This window comes from Mustela lutreola, chromosome 5 (assembly GCF_030435805.1).
Source record: "Mustela lutreola isolate mMusLut2 chromosome 5, mMusLut2.pri, whole genome shotgun sequence".
Lineage (NCBI taxonomy): Eukaryota > Metazoa > Chordata > Mammalia > Carnivora > Mustelidae > Mustela > Mustela lutreola.
Window position 1 is genome coordinate 25,235,962 of NC_081294.1, and position 23,067 is coordinate 25,259,028.

Sequence of the window (23,067 nt, forward strand, 5' to 3'; positions counted from 1 at the left end):
CTTGACATCCTGAAATTAGAGCCCCTGGCTTGGAGCCATCCACTACTTTAGTCATGTCTTTGCTGGTAGATTGAAGATATTGTGAGTTTCTTGTGGCTCTACTGTACCATTTAGAATCCCTGAGAAGCAAGCTCACTTTTTCAGAGTCAACAGCCCAGAGTCCGGCCTCCAACTCTCTTCTGAAAAGTTGATTTATAGGTTTATGGAAATGTTTGCAAAAGGAGAAGCGAGCATGTGTAGAAAGTTTCCAGAGCAGGAAGTCTGCCCTCAAAGCCAGGGGGTTAGCTCAACCCTCCCTGGAGGGGAAGGTGGCAGGAAATGCAAGCACCCGAAGGTGGAGAGGGGAGGAGCTGGCCCAGGCTCTGCCCATGGGCTGAAGGATTCTGCACCTTCAAGGTGTCTGAGGGACTCTGGCCTCTACCTCCACCTCGGCCTGTGCTCCCCTCAAAAATGCATAAGGTAGTTCAAACACCATGTGCTGTTTCTTGGGTTTCTGAGGCTGCTTAAACAGGGAGATTTTGTCAGAGGGAGGAGTACATTTATTTTCAACACTTTGTCAACAAACATTAAACTAGACCTGTTTTTACTCAGACTCATAGGAAAGGGAAAGCTAGTTCAGTTCTCCTGTGCTGAGAAATAAGAACGCACACATTTCTGCCTTCTGGAATAGAAATAGAGGCAGGTACATTCACGTTTACTGCAGCAAATCTCCAACGCTTACATCAGCATGTCTGTCTTTGACATTCCCTTTTACTCGAAGCCCTAAGCACAGAGCCACATCTCTAACAGGTTGTTTTCTGGATGGCAGTAACAGAAATCCAACCCAAACAGGCATCCATAGAAAGGGTATTCAGGGTATCCACAATGTCATCAAGATGTCAACTTCATTTTCCTTCTCAATGTGCCATCCTCAACATTAAGCTTCATCTTAGGCTGGTATCAAGAGGGCAATTCTGGACATTGGACTCAGCTCTGAAGACACCTAGAGGAAAGAAGAGAGACCATTGCGTCTGGGCACTTTCTCTTAGGAGTGAGGAAAGGTTTTCAGAAAGACCCCTAGAAGGCTTTATTTACCTCATGACCTTGAGCTGTGTTGGGTCACCTGCCCATTCTCGAAGCCACTGCTGGCAAGGGAAGGATGTTACCATTGATCAGCCCATCTTCAGAGCTGAGAACCTACTGCCCAGGGAAAGATGGATGAATCTCTGAGCAAAAATCAGAATTGTGCTAGGGGGTGAAAAAGAGGGAATAGATGCTCTGCAGACAGTTCACAGTTCCCTTTATAACTCAAAATAAGCCATAGAATTGGTTGTATATATATACACACACTGGTGATTTTCAAACTGTTTTGAGCTATGCTATTCAAATAAAATTTTACCCAGAAAAAGAAGCAAATATGACTGATGAAATCAGAGCAGCTGTGATTGTAAACCCCAGGAGGCTGTGGCTCTAGGATCATACTTTGACAGTCACTGGTAGAGTACTCCTTGAATTTAGATCGAACAGTTTTCTGTTCCTTGTCTCTGTTCATCCTTATGACATCCTTTAGTTGTATTGTGTGGGACAAGAGGTCAGCTGGTGAGAGAGGGCCAGGATTCACAGAGTCCAGGCAAGCAGGGGCATTCAAGGAAGGGAACTGGGTTGGGAGTAGCAGATTTGGGCCCATGAGACCAGAGGCTGAGATGGCAGGGAGCCAGGAAGAGAAGCTCCTCCGAGTGGGGTGGTGAGCTCTGGTCCCAGGGCTGACTCATTCACTCTCTGCCTGCATGGTGTGGGCGGCCGTGGCCCATGGGTGGTATTTGCATCCAGGAGGAAGTGAAAGGCTTGTCGAGGCAGGAACACAGGTGCTGGGTGGGATTACTTCACAAATGGCAGACGGGGCATGCAGGTCAAAGGCTCTAAGAGCTTCATTTTGGGATGGGGTAGATGTAAGGTTACCACATACAAAATACACAACACCTAGTTAAGTTTGAAGATCAGATAAACAATGAATACAGTTTCAACATAATAGTCCCAAATATTGCATGCGACATACATGTACTACAACATCCTACAAAAGTCGAGATATACTAAAACATTACTCATTGTTTATCTGACACTTATATTTAACCGAGCACTATATATTCTTATTGGCTAAATCAAACACCCCTACCTGGGTGGGAAATGAGGGGCCTCCTGAAGCATCAGGAGCTTAGAGCTGATTTTGTTCCCTTGGTCTCCATTCTGAGTCACTGAGTAGCCAACACCTCTCGTTCTACCCAATCAATTCTGTCATCAGAGAAGCTGGGTCCCAATGGAGGAACCTGAGACACTTGTTATCAGTGAAGATACCTGAATGCCCCCACGGCCTCCAGGGATCCTGAGGCTGAACCCAGCCTGGGAAGACTGCTTCAGCTTTAAAGTTCCTGAGGGTGAGGATGTCAATTTATTTACTGCGTTCAGTAAATATTTGTTGAATGAAGGAGTGAATGAATGAATGACTCCTCCCTGAGGAATCCAGTGTTTATCTAGTGCAACCCAGGAACCCCAGAAGCCCAGGCGTCTTTCTTTCTGTTTCTCTTCGGGTCTTGAGACCCGTGGGAAAGACTTGGGTGGAAGGTGTAATGGCAAGTCTTGGAGAACAGTGGGAAGGGAGGGTCATGGCAAGACAGGGCAGGAGAGAGCAGGGCCAGGTCGGGAGCCCGCCACGCAGGGGGCGAGAACATCTGCCCGGGGAAGTAGGCCAAGTTTTTAATCACCCCCTCGGGCAGAGAGACTTGCGATCTCAGGTTGAGAACAGGTCTAGTGATTTTCACAGGATTCCTTTACAGTCCAACTTGGCACATGTTCCTTTGCGGAGGAACCATCCCAGACCCGCAGTCATCTGACCAGGGTGCTTAAAGCCTGTTGGAAATGCTTCAGTGGAACTTGGTGGGTGGCAGGTAATGGCCATTTTGCTAATCTTGGTAATTTCCCAGATCTTCAGGATATTGCCCACATCATCTACTCAGCAGGCCTAGCTGTGTAAAGACCAGATTGCTGTCCTAAAGCTTTAAACCCATAATGGATCCAACTGTCTAGTTTCCCCCATTTAGACATGCTCCAGTGCCTACATTTTCCCCAATACAGAGAACTATAGAGTCTTTTTTGAAAAATTCCAATTTCCTATTTCCCTAGCAACAGGCTCTGCCTTAATGGCCGAGAACCTGCTTCCAAGCTGAAGTGAGTTTTTGCCGAGTGACGTCATGGACGCCTAGTGCTCTGACTCTCCACTGAATCGCAGGTCCCCTCTCAATCTGTTCCCCCATCTGTGTAGCAGGGATGCTGCCACAGGGCCGTGGGGCTCTGGGAAGTGCTAGAGCTTTCTGGAATTCCAGCAGCATAAGGCTCCTCAGCAGGGCTCCAGGTCAGGAGTGGTAAGAAGAACATCAACTCCCCTCGGCTTTTCCTTTGTGATTTCAGCTCTGTCCCTCCCATCCTCGCCTCCCACAAGCTCCCACACACCGTTCTGAGCACACTCTGGAACCATGCATCAAAGCCATGCTGCCGAGTGCCTGCTTCGTGACCACTCTTTGGTCTCCTGTGGTTTTGTTAAATCTGGAAGGTGTCATTGGTACTCCAGGACAACGGCAAGATCATCCCCACAGCCCTGAACTTAGAAACAAAGAAGACAAGTTGATATGTGGAGAATGAAGCTAGTACACAGATCGTACGCCGTCGAATACCCAAGTTAAGAAACTTTCTGCAAAAACATAGAATCCAAAACTCGAATCATAGTAATCTTAGAGAGAATGGACCAAAATGTGATTAGGCCCGTCGTTCAGAGAATAAGAATCAACACTTGCTGAAGTTACAGTATACAGTTTGGAGAAAGGGACAAGAGAAGGAGAGTTAACGCAGAGAACAGAAAAGAAGACCTCCAGGAGCTGAAGTTAAGGATACCTCTTCCAGTGCTGTCTCGTGTAGGGGAGTCTCAGCTAAGCGAACAGGTTTCCTCTGCAGAGCCCCGGCTGGGATGGAGAGCAAGAGGGGGGCCAGCTGGGGCCCTCGTGTGCCCCCTGCTTCTCCTTGTTCTGAAGCTTGCCTTCCTCGGCATCCTATCCACAGGGAAAGCAGGCATTGAGCAGGTCAATGCCAGTACCCTGCCCGCATCATAATTGCATTTCCAGTTGAAAATTAATGAATTAATTCTCTCACTGGTAACTATTTATTTACACCCGAGAGGCAGACATTCTTTCAATGTGCAGACCGAACTCATGTTTCTGAGTCTGGAAGCCAGAAGACGTGAATGAGGGAAGTTGAACAAGATCAGGGTGACCTTGTGGCATCTGCCTGGCCTACTGGTGGCCTTCTCTGGCCACATCTTCTATTTTTGCACCTGCCCCCACACGGTGATGTTGACATGGCAACAGCAGGATGTTAGGAGACCGTGCGTTTATCCTTGTCCTTTCTTCTCCTCTCTCAAGGTCATCCCAGCAGTGCCCAGGTAGAACCTCCATTTGATGATTTCCAGGCTAGTTCCTTTCAATTTCAGCCATCTCTTGTCTTCTTTTCTCTCTACTTCGTTTCTCTCCTACCCCTTTTAACAGCCAAGATGGCACAGGGGGTCCGTGGAGAATGTGGGCACTGGTCTATCACACTCCTTCGAGCCTTCCTTCTCCTTGGTTCTGGTCTCCTGCCTGGAAGAGGACAAGTGAGGATTCTCTTTTCTCTCACTCCTTTGACTTTGACTTGCTTCTCATGACCAACAGCTGAGTCCTTTCCCAAAGTGAGGCCCGGGGAAAGGGGGTGCTCAAAGAGGAGGGTGGGCTGTGCTCCATGATCTTTTGGTTTCCTCTGAGAATACTGCCTCTGCACCAACTGCTCCAGCCCTGACTCCTGGAAGCCACTGGAAGGGAGGGAGTGGAGGCTGGTCTCTACACAGGTTAGGCCCTTGCCAAACTGGAGAGTCTGTGGGGCCTCAGTGGAAACACCGGATTTCCTCTTGTATCACCACCACCACCCACCCCCCGCCCCGGCAAGTTGCTTCCCCCTTCTTGAAATCTTGTGTGTTTGGGAGTTTTTTTTCCTGCTGTTCCGAAGAGCTTTTATTCAGTAGGATATATTTCTTCTTGTCTTCTGGAAGAGCTGAACTGTGGTTATAAGCACGTGAATGTAAAACCACCCCAGGGCCCCCCTTCCTCCCTTTGTCTTGGCAGATATTCAAAATCTGATAAAGCAATTTGGCCCATCTCTTCTGCAGTTTAAAACTTCCATGTGTTGCCTATATGCTTCTACATGAGGCTAGCAACTCCCTCTTTGTCTTGCTAACTCAGCTCCAAAGTCCAGGAAAATGCTAGAACTGGAGAGAAAATTAGTAGAACCCCTTCATTTGGCAGATAAAGAAACTGAGGCTCAAAGATGCTACTTGACCTGCCTGGGGACCTACAGCTAGCTAACGGCAGAGTGTATTGCTGGCTATGATAAATATTTGAATCATTGCTAATTAATGATGAAGTCAGACCCTGTGCAGTTACATGCTAAGAGTTTAAATATAGTGAGTAGATTATTTACCCAAAACTCTAAACACTAGAAGCAGCTAAACAGAATAATTGTTCTGAAAGAAATAACAGTAAAATACTGTAAAATAAGACTTTTTTTTAAAGACTTTATTTATTTATTTGTCAGAGAGAGAGAGAGCACAAACAGGGGGGAGTGGCGGGCAGGACAGACAGAGCAGGTAGAAGAAGCAGGCTCCCTGATGAGTGATCCCGGGACATGGCCTGAGCCCAAGGCAGGTGTTTAACCCACTGAGCCACCCAGGCACCCTGTAAGTCTGCATTTAAAAAAAAAATAACTCAAGTGGGGCAGATTGGGAGTGGGAGATACAGGCTTCCAGTTTGGATAAAAGGCATAGCGTAGGGAATCTAGTCAGTGATTTTTGCAATAGGGTTGTGTGGTGACAGATGGTAGCTACACTTGTGATGAGCATAGTATAAACAAACTATAGGGAAGTTGAATCACTACATTGTTTACCTGAAACTTATGTAACATTGTGTTGTCAACTAGACTCAAAATTTTTTTTTAGGAAGCTCAAGTATAATCGAAGAACTTCTCATGCCTGCTGTATATTGGTAATATGGTCAGTAGAATTGCGGATGACAGTCATGGCTGCCCAGTCCATACAAAGTGGACATGATGGTCGCATTAAGATGATCACATTTAAATGGGCATGCACAGTGACTCATGATTATGGTGCTGCTATCATAAAAGTTGTGATAGTCTCCTTCAAATATCTATGTGAGATAGCAACTGTTTCAAAATATTAGATTGCCGTTTCACAAAATGTGGCTCCATAAATGTTATGGAGTTGCATGTTATTTTCAAATTGAGATCCTGGGGCACCTGGGTGGTACAGTTGCTTAAGTGTCTGACTCCTGGTTTGGGCCCAGGTCCTGATCTCAGGGTCGTGAGATCGAGCACCACATCAGGCTCTGCACTCTCTGCAGAGTCCGCTTAAGATGCTTCCTCCCTCTCCCTCTGCCCCTCCCATTTGTGCTCTCTCTCTCTCTATCAAGTAAATAAATAAAATCTTAAAAAAAAAAAAAAAAAGAGAGATACCTAAACTCCAAAAATATTATTAATCCAGAGCTGGCCACAGTTTGACATTCTGAGTGTAGAGTCCTAACTTCAGTTGTACACACTTATTTTGGTATTTGAAGCCACCACGAATATATTTTAGCAGTAACAGAAATAATTTATGGTGTTCATTTTGGTTTTCTGTTTCCCATATATTTTTTTTTTTTTTTGCATTCGTCATGATAGAAAACATGCATGATGTTTCATGAATTTCTGTAATTTCTGTTCATTCCTCTTTTTTGTTATTTGGACAGATAGTCCATGTTTGATGACATACAATATCTTCAAGTATTAGCTTCTCAAAATAGCTGCCAGATCAATTTTTTTCCTTTCATTTCTTTTTCCTTTCTTCCTACTTTTCAAGGGTTATTAGACCCAGAAACCAAAGGATCTTTGTCTTGTCTTGATATGTATTTCTCTCTTCTTTAAAATTGAAGACTGAATTTGGTAGTCCCTGAGGTCCCATCTAGGTCCTCATCTTCTGCAATTTATATGGGAACATCTCTTTCATCCCCTAAGACCCCATGATGGGTCTTGTAAAGCCTCACTTTCCAGAATCCATCATATGCCCACAAATGTACCATTTCATGGCCCTTCACACACTTTAGTTAACAATCTTTTTGCCCAGTGGACCACAGCCTCCACAGGGCTGTTCATCATTTCTTTTCTAGCTTAGCATAATCCCTGCCACAATTGACTCTTGTTGCATGAAATAAAAGTTAGATCAACTTCTGTCTCATAGGCACAGCCACTGGTGTAGAGTCAGCCATGTAGATAGTTAAAAATTAGCCACTAGCTTGTTCCTAGCAAACATAAGCCAACCTAAAGGAATCAAAATCATTTGTATTTTCAATGTTTCTCAGTCAGTTGTGGGTTTTTCCACAGCATCGGGGGCTGCATAATGGTGCTAGCAAACACTGAATGAATTCATGTGTGCTTTTAGGTCTTTCAGGGGCAAAAACATGCACTGTTGTTGTTGTTGTTGTAGTTGTTTTGGTGACCCAAATCAAGGTAGAAACTTAATGATAGCTACTAATTGACAGAGTAGCAGGGCTAAGGTTGAAACACTCAGGATTATATTCTAGATCTTGAATGTGAGAGTAAAGAGTAAATTAAAGCAATGTATTCATTAAGGATTTTGTTTACCTATAACATATTGTCTAATTAACAAGGCTTAAACAAGGCAGGGGCCCTTTTTCTCTACTGTAATTAGTCCATAAGGAGAATGTTTCAGGTTGGTACAGATGCTCAAGGCTGTTTGCTTTATGGTTGGTCACAAGATGGCTGCCAAAGCTCCAGCCATCACCTGCATTTTAAGCAAGAAAAAAGAAAGAGTACCCATTATGAAAGAACCCTTCTGAAAACCCTACCAAATGACTTCATAGGCCAAGACCATAGGTTATGGTCATCCCTTTCTGAAGGTGCACTAAGCACCTATTTTTGTTTTTTAAATATTTTATTTATTTATTTATTTATTTGACAGAGAGAGAGAGCAAGCAGGGGGAGCAGCAGATGGAGAGGGAGAAGCAGGTTCCCTGCTGAGCAGGAAGCCCAATATGGGGTCCAATCCCAGGACCCCAGGATCACCCAAGCTGAAGGCAGACACTTAACTAACTGAGCCACCCAGGTGCCCTGAAGCATGGTTTTTTGACTGGATATTTGTTCCTTAAACACAGATGGACTTCTGTTAGGAAGAGGAGAGAAGAAATATTATGTAGGCAGCTAGCCACAGTTCCCTTTTTTGATTACTCAAACATACCCTTCTTTCCATGCATGGGATAAATTCCCCATTTGCAAGGGACTTGGCACCCAAACCCCATCCAGTTAGTCTATCAAGATTAGAGCCCTGGGTCTCTGGGTGATATGTGGTCCCTTCCTTCAGTTCTGGATATAACTCCTGGTGACTAAGCCCTGACACATTTAACCTGCAATACTAGAAAAGATATAGAAGAACTATAATAAGAATTTCCATTTTAAAAAGGAGGGATGGAAATAGAGCAGTTACTCTCCAGTAGCAATGACCAAATCCTCAGAAGCAAGAACAGCAAGAGTTCAACCCTCCCTCTTGTGGCAGGAGCTCCTGGTCATTGCCCTCCATGGCCCTCTTCTCTCTCTGGGAGATTATTTCTCATTCATTGTCTTCCATGGCCACACCTGTGGTAGGTTTGGAAAGACAGCCTTTCTGGGGGCTACACACGTTACCGGTTTCCTGTAGATGTGAATTTCCCAGGGAAGGGAAGGAGAACAGAGTTATGAGATTGCTGTGGGAATTGAACCATCCCAGGCTGTTCCAGACCAGGTTTGGGTTTGGCAGTACAATTCCCCAACAACTTCATAGGCTCCTGGTCAATTCCTAATGATTTGTTTTCTTTATTTCTAGCCTATGAGGTGTGCCCATCCCCTAAATTTTAATGTAACATATACTACTTAATTGGCACTGTTGGAAGAGTTGGAACCATGGCTTCCAGTGGGGAATCACACCTCTGGCAACAGGCTTATATAGCCTCTGTCCAGGTAGGATACCCTCTACCCCTTCTGATAAAGCACGTTTTCTCAGCCTTGCAGGGTCCAGAATACCGGTCTTTATGGCAATTTAGATTTTAGACTGAATGTCCAGAGTACCTTCCTCAGGGGCACCTTGGTGGCTCAGTCAGTTAAGCATCCAACTCTTGATTTTGGCCCAGGTCATGATCTCAGGGTCATGAGATGGAGCCCTGCATCAGGTTCCATGCTCCGTGAGGAGTCTGCTTGAGATTTTTCTCCCTCTGCCCCTCCCCACACACTCTCTCTCTGTGTCCCTTAACCAAGTAATTAATTAATTAATTAAATGAGTCCCTTCCTTAGCAGAGTGGTATTTCTTCCCGTCTCACTTGCTGGCTCAGAGGAGCTCTAGACTCTGCTGAGAATGACAAGTTATCTACCCATATTCTAAAAGTTTCCTACCATCTTCTCTAATACCACAGCCTCATCAACACATCAATGACTTTCCAAGGTATAGCAAGTGGCACTTTAAGAAAATATTTTACATTAAATATCTAGGGTCACCTTTCCAGTCTGCAAATATCCAGGTTCTTTTTTTTTTTTTTTAAGATTTTATTTATTTATTTGACAGAGAGAGAGAGTGGGAGGGGCAGAGGGAGAAGCAGACTCCCTGCTGAGGAGGGAGCCCAATGTGGGGCTCAATCCCAGGACCCTGAGATCATGACCTGAGCCGAAGGCAGACACCTAACCAGCTGAGCCACCCAGGAGCCCCAATATCTAGGTTCTTGACATCTGCTTCCCTCCCTTCTTTTCTCATCCTATTCCATGTTTTAGATTCTATTACTTTTCATCCCTCAATTCTGGGTATCATGTTGTGTTATTTGTTTGGGGGTTAATTTGGCTAGTTAGCTGGATTTGGAAAAATCCAAATAACAATGATTAAACAACGTGGGGATTTATTTTTTCTTTTCATTTCTGTTCTGCTCGTAAGTAATGCCAATGGAAGCCCCATTCAGCAATCTCTACTTTCATCCCATTGGCCAGAACTATGCTGTATACTATCGAAAGGCCAAGTTTTAGTTGAATATATCATGCCCAACAAAATGAAGGGAAAATGAGGGAATGGCTATTAGATAGAAAGTCACTGGCTTCTGACACAAGGTACCTATTTATTTGTTATGCGATGCCCATTGGTGGTAATGGAGCAGTGGTTACAGGACAGATAGAAGTCTACATGGCCAAATCTGATTAGACTTAAAATTAGCCTCTCAAGGCTTTAATTAGCCACTCTGATTTTGTCATTTATCTGAGTTTCCAAAAAAGGATATACTAATAATATCTCCCTACAGTATTGTTGTGGCAATTAAATAAGGTAATCCTTGGAAAGTGCTCATATAGAACAGTGTCTGAGTGTGATTATGCTCAGAAAACATTAACCACTAGCCAGTGTTGGTAAAAGTAGAGTCAGATGCCTTTGATTTATAGAGAATGAGACGATAGGGAAGCATCTAGCTTAGTGGGGGCATTTCCCCCTTGTTCTCTCTTTCGTAGCCACACCTATCCCCATGCCTATCCCTTAGGCAGCCAAACAGGCTCTCACCTCAGGACCTTTACACTTGGTGCCCCTCAGCAGGGAACAGCCCCCCCTACAGAGATTCTCTCATCTCAGCCCTTCACTTTGTTTTGGTCTCTTCTCAGATGGCCTTTCTTAATCCCTTCATATCTCCATCATTCACCTTGCTCTGATGCTACCATAGTTCTCTTCATAGTATCAATACTCATCTGACATGATAGTATTTTATGTTTACTAATTTGCCACCATCACAATATAGGCTTCATGAGGCTTTGTAGGAACATTGTTTGGTTTAGGACCCTGCATATGACAGGCACTCAATGAACATCTGTTGAATGAATAGTAAATATTTAATCAACATTAGTTTACTTTCAAAATGTGAGATTTTCTTTTACTGGACACAAATAAAAAATAAAATAAAATAAAATGTGAGATTTTTTAAAAGTCAAAAGAGGAATCTAGTCCAGAAGAAATGAAAACTAAGGAACTTGAAACTTAGCAGATTTCAGAATAGGAGGACATCGTGAATTCAGGAGGGAGTTCGTACGAGACAGCCAAATGTAAATCTGTCTTTGAATAAGGTCTGGATAAACCTGAGGACCCTTCTGTGCACCCCTCTGACAGTTTCAGGGTTTAGCCTTTGGGTTTCAGGTGACTCTGGGGATGACTTCGGTCAGATGATTGGTTTCACTTTGTTTGGTGTTTCTCCATCTTTTGCATTATTGTCCCATTCTCCTCACCCTGGAGCAAAAAACTGAATTTAAATTCTACTACAAAATATTAGATACTAAGGGGTAAGATTCTGTCATATAGAATTGAGTTATGCAGGCAGACGCTACCATTACAATATCTAAGACTTGTTGGCCTCCTCATTCCAGAACTACGTTTCACCCCCTCGTGGGTGATATTGCCCTGCTGGACACGCAGAGCGTAGCTGAAAGAGGACCTGAGAAAGATGGTAGATTCTAAACGCAGTATCAAAATCTGTTAAGAAGCATTCATTCTGAATTTTGAATGGCTAAGGCTGTCAGCTTCAGGCAAGTCAAATTTAATTTAAATTATCATGGCTGTTTGCTTTGAGATGGGACTCTAATTGGAGAATTACATATGATAGATAAAAGTGACCTGGAACATTCAGCGGATCTTCATGTCCACAAACTCTGCTCCTGTTGAAATTGATCTTCAAGATGAGAAGCATTTAGACCTCAGCACAGATCAGCCACTGAGGGATATTGGTACTCGTAACTATTTGCAGGTTTCTCGCCTGCTGTATCTTCTCTAGGTCAATGTTTTGTTCACTGGGATGTTTCCTTGGATGTTGTGAAAGAACCGCTCATTTTATAGTATTGGAAAATTGTGTATTTTTTCTTATGGTCAGAGTCATCTCAAATCATTATAGTAGATTGAAATGCTTCTACGCCCTTGGTTACAGAAATAGGAGAAGGAGTTGATAGAACAGGGGGCTGGAAGGATTACTGGAAAATTCCCAATGACAGGTATGGAATTCAAAAATTATATAGCCCATGAGCACCAAAATAAGACTAGATGACTTAAAATAATTTTTCCTGTTCTCAAAATTCCTTCCCTGCCTCCACAACATTCCAAGCAGTCAGGATGATGTCTCCTGACCCTGGTCCAAGGTGAGCCAGTCAGCTCAATCAGCTATGAATCCCTTCAGGGTGAGGAATTGGCCTTATTGATGGTATATTTTAAGTGCCAAGTTCAAAGCCTGGTTCTTAATTGATGTTCAGTAAATATGTATTGAATGAATACAATTTGACAGCAAGAAGAAAAATTCTCTAGGGTTTTCTTCAATCAGGTTTATTTAAAGAGCAACTTACCTAAGATATTTACCCTGTTTTCATAGATATGGGACCATCTGAACTGTGACTAATAGCCTGAATCATTGACCATTAATATTGTGATTTAAAGGATATTTTAAAAATTGTTTTAAATGATTGAGAGTGTAGAAGTTGATGGCACTGTGCTGGGGTAGGGAGTACACCAATGAATGGGACACTGTCACTGTGTTTGAGGACCTCACTGTTGAGTTGGACAGACCTTGGAGGTCACTTAGCGTAACTTTCTCATTTTACAGATGAGAAAACGGAGACTCATAAAGATTGCTAGGCCTGATGGAAAATGTTTCGATTTATTCATAAGATTTTAATGTCTGTGTGGAGTGACTTTGCAGTGAGAGGTGTTACTTATTTTGGCCAAAGGGAACATTCAGTTTTTGTACATTTATGGATTATCTTTTCTTTGATCTTACATTTCTTTTTTAATAGGCATATGATTATGTAGATGATATTTGCTAAGCTTTTGATTTATTTGGAACCAATTAATAGCCGGCACTCGAGTCCTTTGGAAGCTCAAAACTTGCTATATTGGAAATTTCTTTACGGTGACTGAGTAATAAGGTCGTGTATTATTGACATGACTTCTGACACCTCGCCCATTTATTATTATTCCTTGTTAAATCACTTCCTGAGAAGGCTAGAGAATGTTTTCCATTTTAGATGCCATAGTTTATATTGACTTTCTCTGGGAGAAAGTGAAATTCAGAGAAGAGAATGAAAAGAGTCATTTTTCTGTGTTTACGAAGGATGGAGCTGAAAGTTTCCTTTGGTGGATGGGCAGTGGAATTCAATTAGCCTTTCATTGTGGGGACGGATTGTGTGCCAGGCCCCGTGCAGAATTCAGGGGGCTGGACGGGTGCCAGCTCTCATAGGGGAGACCTGCCTCCTGCAGCTGGCAATGCAGGGGGGATGCATCAAGGGTGGTCAAGGGCGAGCTACGGGCGGGCCAAGCCTCCTCACCTAGAAGCATGGAGAAATATTTCTTTGGAGGAGATAGCTGTGGGGTTGGACTAAGAGTAGGTCAGTCCCAACAGTTAACCAAAAGAGAAGCGACTAAGAGCTGTACAGTGCATAGGGACTCAATCCCCTCTGAGGCTGCGTGATCAAGATGGAATAATGGCTGAGCTTAGGAGGGTCTTGTCCTAAGCCAGAGCCTGAATCTCTCTGTGCTATTAATTGGCTCTTCCTCTTCCGGGCATCACTGTCAGTCCTGGAATGGAGAGCCTTCCTATGTATGCCATTGAGCTGATCAAAGCAAATGGACGTAGATTTTAACTTCCTAAAAATGTAAGCTCTTACATGTGCCTTCCAAGGAGTCTTTCACTTGGCCTCCTGGGTGGAGATGAGTTTGATGGGAGTTGTTTTAGAAAATGTCCTCTTAGTTCCCTGATGATCAGGAAAACTTCCTGGAGAAAGTCATTGTTCCAGAGGTTTCTGTCTGGGGGAAGGGTGCGTATGAGTGTGTGTGTCTTTATCTGCGTGTCTGTGTCTGTCAGTACGTCTGTGTGTACAGGGTGGAGGGATCTTAGCTGGGGAGCGAGGAGAGGCATGAGTTCCCTGGCTCACAAAAGCAAACATAGGCCTTCTGTGTTACAGGAGGCCACGTGGTCTGTATCAGAGGGCTCACTTTTGTGACCGAGATTTTTTGTTTTTTCCTCTTCCAGGCCTGAATGGGACCAGATGAGGTCATGCTGTGGCTGCTGGAGGAATACTGCATTTCCGGGTCGTTTGCACGGGCCCTGCTGTGAAGGGAGCCCCACGAGAACTCGTCAGACGCTTCCTTCCTTCTCTTGCAGAACGCTCCAGGCCCAGCGGCTGTTCCCCTGTTGCTCTGATTGTGTCCTGTCCTCCCCTTGCCAAAGCAAACAGCCCGGTCTCGAGTAGGCATCCTGTAGGCTCATCTGCCAGCCTGAACATGAACACAGGCAAAGCCGATGACAGCCAAGGTTCCCAAGGGACATGGGGCCTTCCGGGGTCCAGCCCGAAGGAGCAGGTCCTCTCATGATGTTGGCATCTGGGAGTGAGCACCATGCCCATCACCCAGGACAATGCCGTGCTGCACCTGCCCCTCCTCTACCAGTGGCTGCAGAACAGCCTGCGGGAGGGCGGGGATGGCCCCGAGCAGCGGCTCTGCCAGGCGGCCATCCAGAAGCTGCAGGAGTACATCCAGCTGAACTTTGCCGTGGATGAGAGCGCTGTCCCCCCCGACCGCAGCCCCCCGGGGATGGAAATCTGCACTGTGTACCTCACCAAGGAGCTGGGGGACGCAGAGACTGTGGGCCTCAGTTTCGGGAACATCCCTGTTTTCGGGGACTACGGAGAAAAGCGCAGAGGGGGCAAGAAGAGGAAGACCCACCAGGGCCCTGTACTGGACGTTGGCTGCATCTGGGTGACAGAGCTGAGGAAGAACAGCCCGGCCGGGAAGAGCGGGAAGGTCCGACTGCGAGATGAGATCCTCTCCCTGAACGGGCAGCTGATGGTCGGAGTTGATGTCAGTGGGGCCAGGTGAGTGGGGGAGCGCCAGTTGGCGCAACGGCTGGACGGGGGACCCCTGGGGCTAACCTACGTCTGCTGCTCCAGTCTGTAGCTGCAGAGGGTTATGAGACCGACTCTGGTAAGAAGCCAATGGCATTTGTCCTCTAAAGGGAAAGTGCACTCAGGTGAAGTATTGTGGTATTTGTATTTTTCTTTTTTGCTTTGATCTTTCTTAGAGGACTCAGACTCACTTTTCTTTTTTCTTGAAACTTGGGTTAGAAATAAAATAAAATGGTGCATGACACAAGAGTATGTGAAATGTCGCTTTGCGTTAGACCCTCTTCCACTCAACCCAGCATCTCCCCCCCTGGTTAGAGCACCGAAGGTTGGGTCCTGGATATATTTCTATCTGCCCATCGCATGCCACCTTATGGACTCTTAGTCCAGAAGCCCCTTGAGATGCTTAGATCTGTCTTTGGACCACCAGCCACCCCTGTCCTCGGCCCCGGTTTCCCCGCCTGGAAGATCCACTTGGGTGATGAGCATATGTCTGTTTTTCACCTGTGTGGCCACCCATCATGGCAGTAAGTCATGGCTGGACTCTTGTTCCCCAGGTGGATCCGAGTCCCCAAGACCACCCTCAGCGATTTACTAGAAGGATTCAAAGGACTTCTTGTACAGAAGGGCTCAATTCTCCCAGCAGTGACTTGTGACAACATCTGTGGAGTGTTGTCAACCAGGAAAGCACATAACCTTGGCATCAGGGTTTTTCTTGGGGGTGAGTCACCCAGACATGGAGTCCTATGTAGCTGGCCTTAGTTACTCAGTGTCTAGTTCTTCCATATTTCAAACTGATGCCACATGGCCAGTTGACCCTGCCATAAATCACATTATTAACATAAACTATCTGGTATCAGGCAGAATATTCCAAGGGTATAGAGGTTACCTCTTAGGAGTTAGTCAAGAACCAGTTCTTTCTTTGGAATGTACATGGGTTGAATATCCCATATTTGCTGTGTTAACCCTTTACTGCACACCAGGGTTTTAGAAACGGTTATATATGGAAGATAGAAGAAAAGAGAAGTTTGAAGATATTCTGAGATGCGTAACTTTTGTCAAGCCTTCAGGGGCTCATGTGGGGAGTGCTCCTATGTCCCAAGAGTAGAGAATCATAGAAAGAGGGTCACCTTGAGAATCATGGTGACCTTTCACTGAGGAAGAATCTAAACCAAGGAGACCCTGAGGGGAAGAAGCCAAAGCAGAAGTATCTTAAGTTTAATCTTCTCCTTCCCTTCAGTCTTCTACCAGAGCTTTACATTAGCAGAAACCAGCTAGAAGCCAATGGCAGGGGAGCCCATTGAGACTGTCCATTATTTGTCAACCTGGGCTAAAGGGCAGGGCGGAGAATGGTGGAGAGTGGACATGGAGGGGCAAGAAGAAGTCATCAGGCTCATATGCTGTGTTCTAAGTTGAAGTGAGCCAATGCGTGGAATAGTCCTGGCCCAGGGATGGCTGGCGTGTTGTGAGTACTTACTCAGCAGACTGCCATCAGTATTCTCTTTGGGTTTCCTCTCTGACTGAAAAGATATTCCTGGCTTCTAGCTGGGTCCTGAACTGGTAGTTATTGGGAGAAGCTTCATTTTCAAGGAAGGGTGTTGAAGAGAAAGGATATTATTTAAAATTAGAAATTGTTCTTAAAAAAGAAACAGGACTGGACACTGTAGTATTTGTTGGTGTTGAGAAGGTGATTCCAGTTACTGGTGGCTGGGTCCTCAGGGTTAGAAGCAGGGATCAACATGGAGTTTGAGGCAGCCCTCCCAGAGCTGCCCCTGAGAGCAACTGTCAGCTTTGAGGGGAGCTGCTTTGGATGCAGAGGTAGAAGGAAGATCAGGGAGGGGACAGCCAGCAGGAGAACATAATGGTCAAGAACTCCAGTCTGGAACCATACAGCTAGTGCTACCTCCTCGGGCTCCCACACGTACAAGCTGGTTGACCTTGGAGAAATCATCCCTCTTAGCATCGGATTCCGATGCTGTCTGTGACATGGGAATGGGGACACTGTTGATCCTATGACTACATGATGCAATAATGCATATAAAGGTCTCAGCCCTGTGTTCAGTACATAGCTCAGTAACACATTAGCTTCACAATGACTGTTCTACATGGAGAGTGTTTGGAAAGACCGGGAGTTTCTGATCCAAGAGGTTGCTCGAGTCTTTAGGATTTAGAAGACTTTTTCCATACTGGATAAATTTCCTCATGTCTGTTGAGGAAGCTCTTCCCATTGCCTGCTTATGGCTGTGGAGTCTTTACGAGGCAAAGTTCTCTGTCCCAGGCTCTGAAAGCAGATGTGACCCTGAGAAGGCTTTCCAGCTGCCAGGAGAAGATTCTTTGGTGATTTTAATTTATTCCTTGGAGGGAGTGATAGGATGATATCCATTTTTTTTTTTTTTCCAAAGAAAGAAGATACAGAAGAATAGAAAGGTGATGGGCCCGGGGTCATGACAGAAAGTGGGAGGGAAAACTAGACTCCTTAACGGAGGCTCCAAGGAGGGAGAAAATAGGTGTGGCGGGGGAAGCAGTAAACTGAGTCTGGGATTCTGGGTTCTCACCACGGGTCTTCTAGCCATTAGCTTTGAGACCTGTGTGTAAGTGCGTTGGGATGATGGACTGAGGGAGGGAGGGAGGTGGCCTGCAGCTGCCTGTGCTCACATGTTAGGAGTGAATCTCTGAAACATTTCATTTGACCCATCTGAGCTGGTTTTATCATTCTAGAAGCTCACAGAGGTGAAGCAATGTTACCGTGACGTCACAGTGATAACTGGCCAAGCTGAGAGACTCAGTCTCTCTCTTCTGACTCAGCTGGGAGTGGTACCTGATTCAGCACACCATTCCACTTCTGTGTGTGCTCAGGAAGAGAGGCTCGGATGGATGTGGTCAGCGGGCCTCTGGACTGAAAGAGCTAAAGCTGAGGAGCTTGGAGAGTGGAAATAGGAGAAAGGGTCGGGGAACAGGTCTGTAAGACAGCTAATTGTTATGCCTGGGTGTTGTCAAATGTAGAGCTGGGATTTGTTTTAATCAAGTATGGTAAGACATGCGGATAGGAAAATGCTGTTCATAAAGGGAGAAGTTTATACTCACAGATCCCTAGAAGCAGGAGGAACGTCACACCACACAGGGCTACATGGAGAAACACCAGTGTCAGTCAGGAGGCAGGGGGAGAAGCGGGGAGAGCATGGCCCAAAGCCTTTATTGGGGTTTTCAAGTTTTCAAGGGAAGGTTTGGGTGAAGCATGGTAGCTACTCTGAGCAATCTTGGGATTTGGTAGTTTGAATAATTACAGCAGGTTCTGAGCTATAGGATGGTCTCTGGTTGTCTAGTGGCTCTCCCAGGGGGACTTAGAGGCAATAGTGTCTTGCTGTATGAGAGTCTGACAAAGGAGAGAGTTGGGGTGTGGGCTCGGGATTGGTGGATTTGTGTATCAAAGGCACACTCTCAGGGGAGTTGTTTGCTATTTCTAGGAGTTGGCTAAGTTCTAGGAGGGTCAGTCTCTCTGGGATCAAGGTCCCAAATGCTGGAACATCAAGAATACAGAAAACAAGGAAATAATGGTCAGTGCCCTGGGCTTCTGGAAATTTTCCACAGCTGAGGAAATAAATCTTTCTCACTAGTGAACAGTCCTGTCTCTGAAATTCCTCTCTCTGATGGTACAGTCACGTGTGATTACTGGATGGTGAAGATCTCCCCAGAAGCCACAGAGATGCAGGGGTGATAGAAGGAAAAGGCCAGGACCCACGGGTTGGTCTTCAAAAGAAGTATGAAAGTGAATCAAGTAATGAGGAAGGACTCCCAGAGTCCTGGGCTCCCAATACTCATAACAACCAAGAAGTTAACAAGACAGAAGGAGACTAAGTTCAGTTTTCCAAGGTTCCCTGCCTAGTTCTCTGGTGCAGTTATAAGAAGTACCTTTGGTTAAGCAGTTGCTACCACATTCTGCCATCTACTTTCTCAGTTTGGACCTATCACAACTCTATAAAGGATAGCTTTAGATGAGAAACCTTGGCCACAGAGGCCATGTAACTTGCCCAAGGTCACCTAAGGAAGAGACAGAACCAGATCTGCTACCATGGTCTGTGCTCCTACCTCCTGTGCTATACTACCTCATCTCTGCCCCAGAGCTAGACACAGGTCCTTGCCACATGGTCTGGGGCTGAACTTCACAGATGGTATTCAGCTTCACAAAATACTCTGCAGTTTAATGGCAGACACCAGGGAAGAAAATGACTAGAACACTCCAAGGCTTAGCCCTACCTAAACTGACAAGGAAAACTGAAGCCCCTCCCCCAATCTTATAAAAGGAAACCCAATTTTAATATAGAATCTTTTTGGCAAACATATCTACGCAGAACTTTAGGACTAGAAGCACTTTGAGATTAAGTATCAAGGCATTTAAAGTGTTTTTGAATGTTCTCAAGATGCTCCTTTTCACTCTGTAACTGGCTAACAGTTTCCTTCAACACTAAATTTTTCCACATACCTGTGTAGGTTTTGTCATAAAAACTGGTGAATACAAATTAGGGTTTTGTAGAGACCCCAGTACTGCAAAAAGCAACCTCAATTAATGTGTATCCCCTAACTTGTAAGCATAAGATCCCAGGTGTCTGTGTACTAACATCATACCCCACCCTACCAATACGATATGTTAGTTGTCCACACCATCACTTGGAATTATAGTATGAGGCACTCTTTTGGGCAATCCATTCTGTTCCTTCTCTTGAGTTTGATTCTGAATTCAAAACTACCTTAGATGATGTTGTGGTTTGAACCGTGTCTCCTAACCACACCCACCTACCTCCCACTGCTAAATTCATACTGTGACGTCTTAAATCCCTGGTACCTCAGAATGTGGCCTTGTTTGGAAATAGTGCAATTACAGATGTAACTAGTTAAGATGAGGTCATCCTGAAAGACTAGTAGGACAAATCCAGTAGGGTAGTGTCCCACAACAGATTTGGACACAGACATGCCCCCAGAGAGAGCACCAAGTGAAGACCGTAGTTACGTTGCCACAAGCCAAGGGAAGGATCGGGAGCCAGGAGAGAGGCCTGGAATGGATCCTGCCTTGGTGCTTCAGAGGGAGCATGGCTCTGCCAACACCTCGATCTCAGACTTTTAGCCCCCAGAACCGTGAGACAAATTTCTGTCACTTGGGCCATTTGGTTCATGGTCCCTTCTTATGGCAGCCCTGGCAAAGTAATCCATTTGGCATTTTGACCCTTGTCACCTATGGCTAGTCAGTGATTCGGGCCATTTCCTCCCTGACAAGAGTCACTCTGGAAACCAGAGAGCATGGTGGATGTTTTCGGAAGAGGGCACTGAAAATTGTAGGTGTGTTACGCGTGGGAGGAGCTGGTGCCAAATGTGGAAGATGAGGTCGTGGCTTGCTTATTTTTAAAAATTAGCCTAGAGTCAATCTGTAAACTTCATCCCCGGGGGAAAGAGCAGAGAACTCAGAGCTACGGGTTTGACATCCTTCTGCACCCCAGAACCAGTTCCAAGAGTAAAGTTGTGACTGGCCCCAAAATCACAGGCCCCACTCTGCTTTCTCACTGGATGATTCTCCTCAGGTCTGGAGTTTGCCTCTCACCACTCTCCGCTGGCCCCTGCGGCTCTGAGAGCCCGTTATTCTTTTCAGTGGTAACAGCCCCATCTTGCAGGCACAGCTGGTAGCACACAGAGGAAAGTGTTTGTTTGCAAGCTCTTATCATACCTACTCTAGGGAAGATGGGATTTTTCTGGAATGTTCTATTTACTTTTGTTTGGTGGAAGGAGAGCTGAGAAGGTTTTTCAGATGATTTCCTACAAGGAATACTTTGTAACCCCAGTCCCTCCCTCCCTCAGCCAGCTTTCTATAAGTAAACCAGATCTGTTCCCTGAGGACAGATTGTTCCAAATTGGTAACAAAATATGGAATTAATTAAAACATAACCCACACAACAAAACAAGTAGCCTTTTCTGAAAAGTAAAAGGGCCCATGTTTCACTTAAAACGTGTTTTCCAGGATGTGAACCATGACTGGACTTTTTTGTACATTAATAAACAGGAGAGGAGCACAGTGCAAAAGAACATGGAGCTCGGAACCATGGGCCTGGCTTCCAGGCCTGCGTGTCGGCTGTGTGACTTTGGGAGAGTTGCCTCAGCTACAGGAGTCTGACGCTATTTCCCCAGTAGGGTCATTTAGTGGATTGGATAAGATGATTTAGTTAATGTACTGAAGAGACATCTGGCATATGGTAGATGTTCAGTCAAAGCTAACCTTTAACAACCATCCTGGTCAGCCTCAGGCCATCTGAACCCAGAGCACAGCGTTCAACCGAGAAGATACCTTTGAGTTAGAGGGACAGAGGAGAGCTTCAGACCTTACCATGTACTCAGCAGGAAAGAGAAAGATCCACAGCCCCGAAACCAGGGTGATATCAAGTACTAAGCAACTGGGAAGGCGTGGGTACCCACCAGGCAGAAAGGGTGCTGATTCCCTGAAGGAACAGGGTTCTGGAGCCAGAGTGCCCCTTTGAGTTACCGGCACGTGATAAGTCTTTGTGACCCCAGGAGACAGGTCAGGGTGCTGAGCTCGCTGGAGGGCCCAAGAGGCTGTGGGCAATCGGCCAGCTAGCATAGGAACATTATGTTACGTTCTGGGTGGGCTGAGTATCAGCCCTGACCACGAGTAACCTTCAGCACAGTACCCTTTGCCTTTAAATTGTGCCTAAAATTAAATTTAGGGTTGTTACAAGCTCAGGCTCTGGTTACCCATAGCAACCTTGAGTTCTCTCTAGGTTATAGCAGATTTTAAACAGAGTGTCAAATGCTGCTAGAAGGTGTAACTTGGAGAAATGACTGCAGGTAGTGATGTAGGAGACACAGAAAGGAGGAATTGCCAATTATACCTTTATAATATGGTCTCTGGGGCCATTCAGCATGAGCGTCCTGCCTACCTGAATATGCCTAAAGGCACCGGTGCTCTATTCAGGACTGTATATATAGTAAGAGGTGACATCACGATGACCTAGAGACATTGAGGCAAGGTTAAGTTATATTCAGCTTCCTGTTGAAGAAGCTGAGAAGCGTGTAATAGACTTTAGAAAGATTTCCATTACAGACGGCTAGAAGGAAAACAAGTTTCAGCATTTAAAATTCAATTATCTGGAAAACTTGTCATGTAGAACAGCCCATTCCCCAAGGATGCCGTGGAAATGAAGCATTGCAGGACCTTACGTTTGTGCCCACTTCGTTCTTAGCCTGCTTTCCCCAGAAAACATGACTGGTTTCTGGAAGGAATCCCAGAGTTCATTCAAGTCCAACCAAGAAGGAAACTGAGGCTCCAGGGCATGGCTTCTTGGAGTCTAGGACCTTCTTCAGAGAAGAGCAAGGACTAGAATTCAGGGCTTCTGACTCAAATTCTAGAACTTTTTCTTCAGCATTGCAAACAGTAACCAATGAAATTAGATTTGTTTTTGTTTTTGTTTTTGCAGTTGACTGTTCACAGTAAAAACAAATAGGAAATCAAGTTTTTCTACATATTTCTATCCCATTCTCTAAATGGATGGTAATTATATCTACAACCTTCCGTCTCTCAACAAGAGTTTAACATAGCAGCTTCATGAATGTATTATTGATGGCCAGCTGTTGGATTGGACAGTGGGAGCTTGATTTCCCTCAGGTCTTCAGAACGATTTCTGGGCAAGACTGTGGAGAATCTTCCACTGTTGTCTGCCATCTTGTGGCTGAAGTCGAGCACGGTGCTGGGAATTTTAGTCAAATTCATTATTCATTAAGCTGTGTGGGTTTCTCAGCTGTGCTGTTAGGATGGTGTTTTCAGGCTTTAGGGCTCTCTCTAGAATGGCAGCATCTGAGCCATCCCTGAGCAGCAAGTGACTCAGGTGCTATCTCTCTCCACTTGGTGCCTGGTGTCCTCATGCTGTCTGCAAGAGGTACCCATCCCAGTTCCCCGTGTGTCCCCTCCTAACACTCCCAGCCCTGGCCCTCGGGTCTCACACATGAATTGTGATCTGACCAACCCAC

The 23,067-nt window shown here is 45.3% G+C and overlaps 1 protein-coding gene across 5 annotated transcripts in view; it reads left to right on the forward strand.

Moving 5' to 3' along the window:
- PDZD2 (PDZ domain containing 2) overlaps positions 1–23,067 on the forward strand; it is a 355,674-nt gene that overhangs the window by 110,497 nt on the left and 222,110 nt on the right. For 4 of the 5 annotated variants that reach the window (XM_059173721.1, XM_059173722.1, XM_059173719.1 and 1 more), the window contains exon 2: positions 14,175–15,015. In XM_059173721.1, the coding sequence (XP_059029704.1) occupies positions 14,540–15,015 (476 nt within the window). In that variant the 5' untranslated portion in view covers positions 14,175–14,539. Of the gene's footprint in view, positions 1–2,273; positions 2,412–14,174; positions 15,016–23,067 lie in introns of those variants that run through there. The other variant, XM_059173720.1, reaches the window with a different exon arrangement.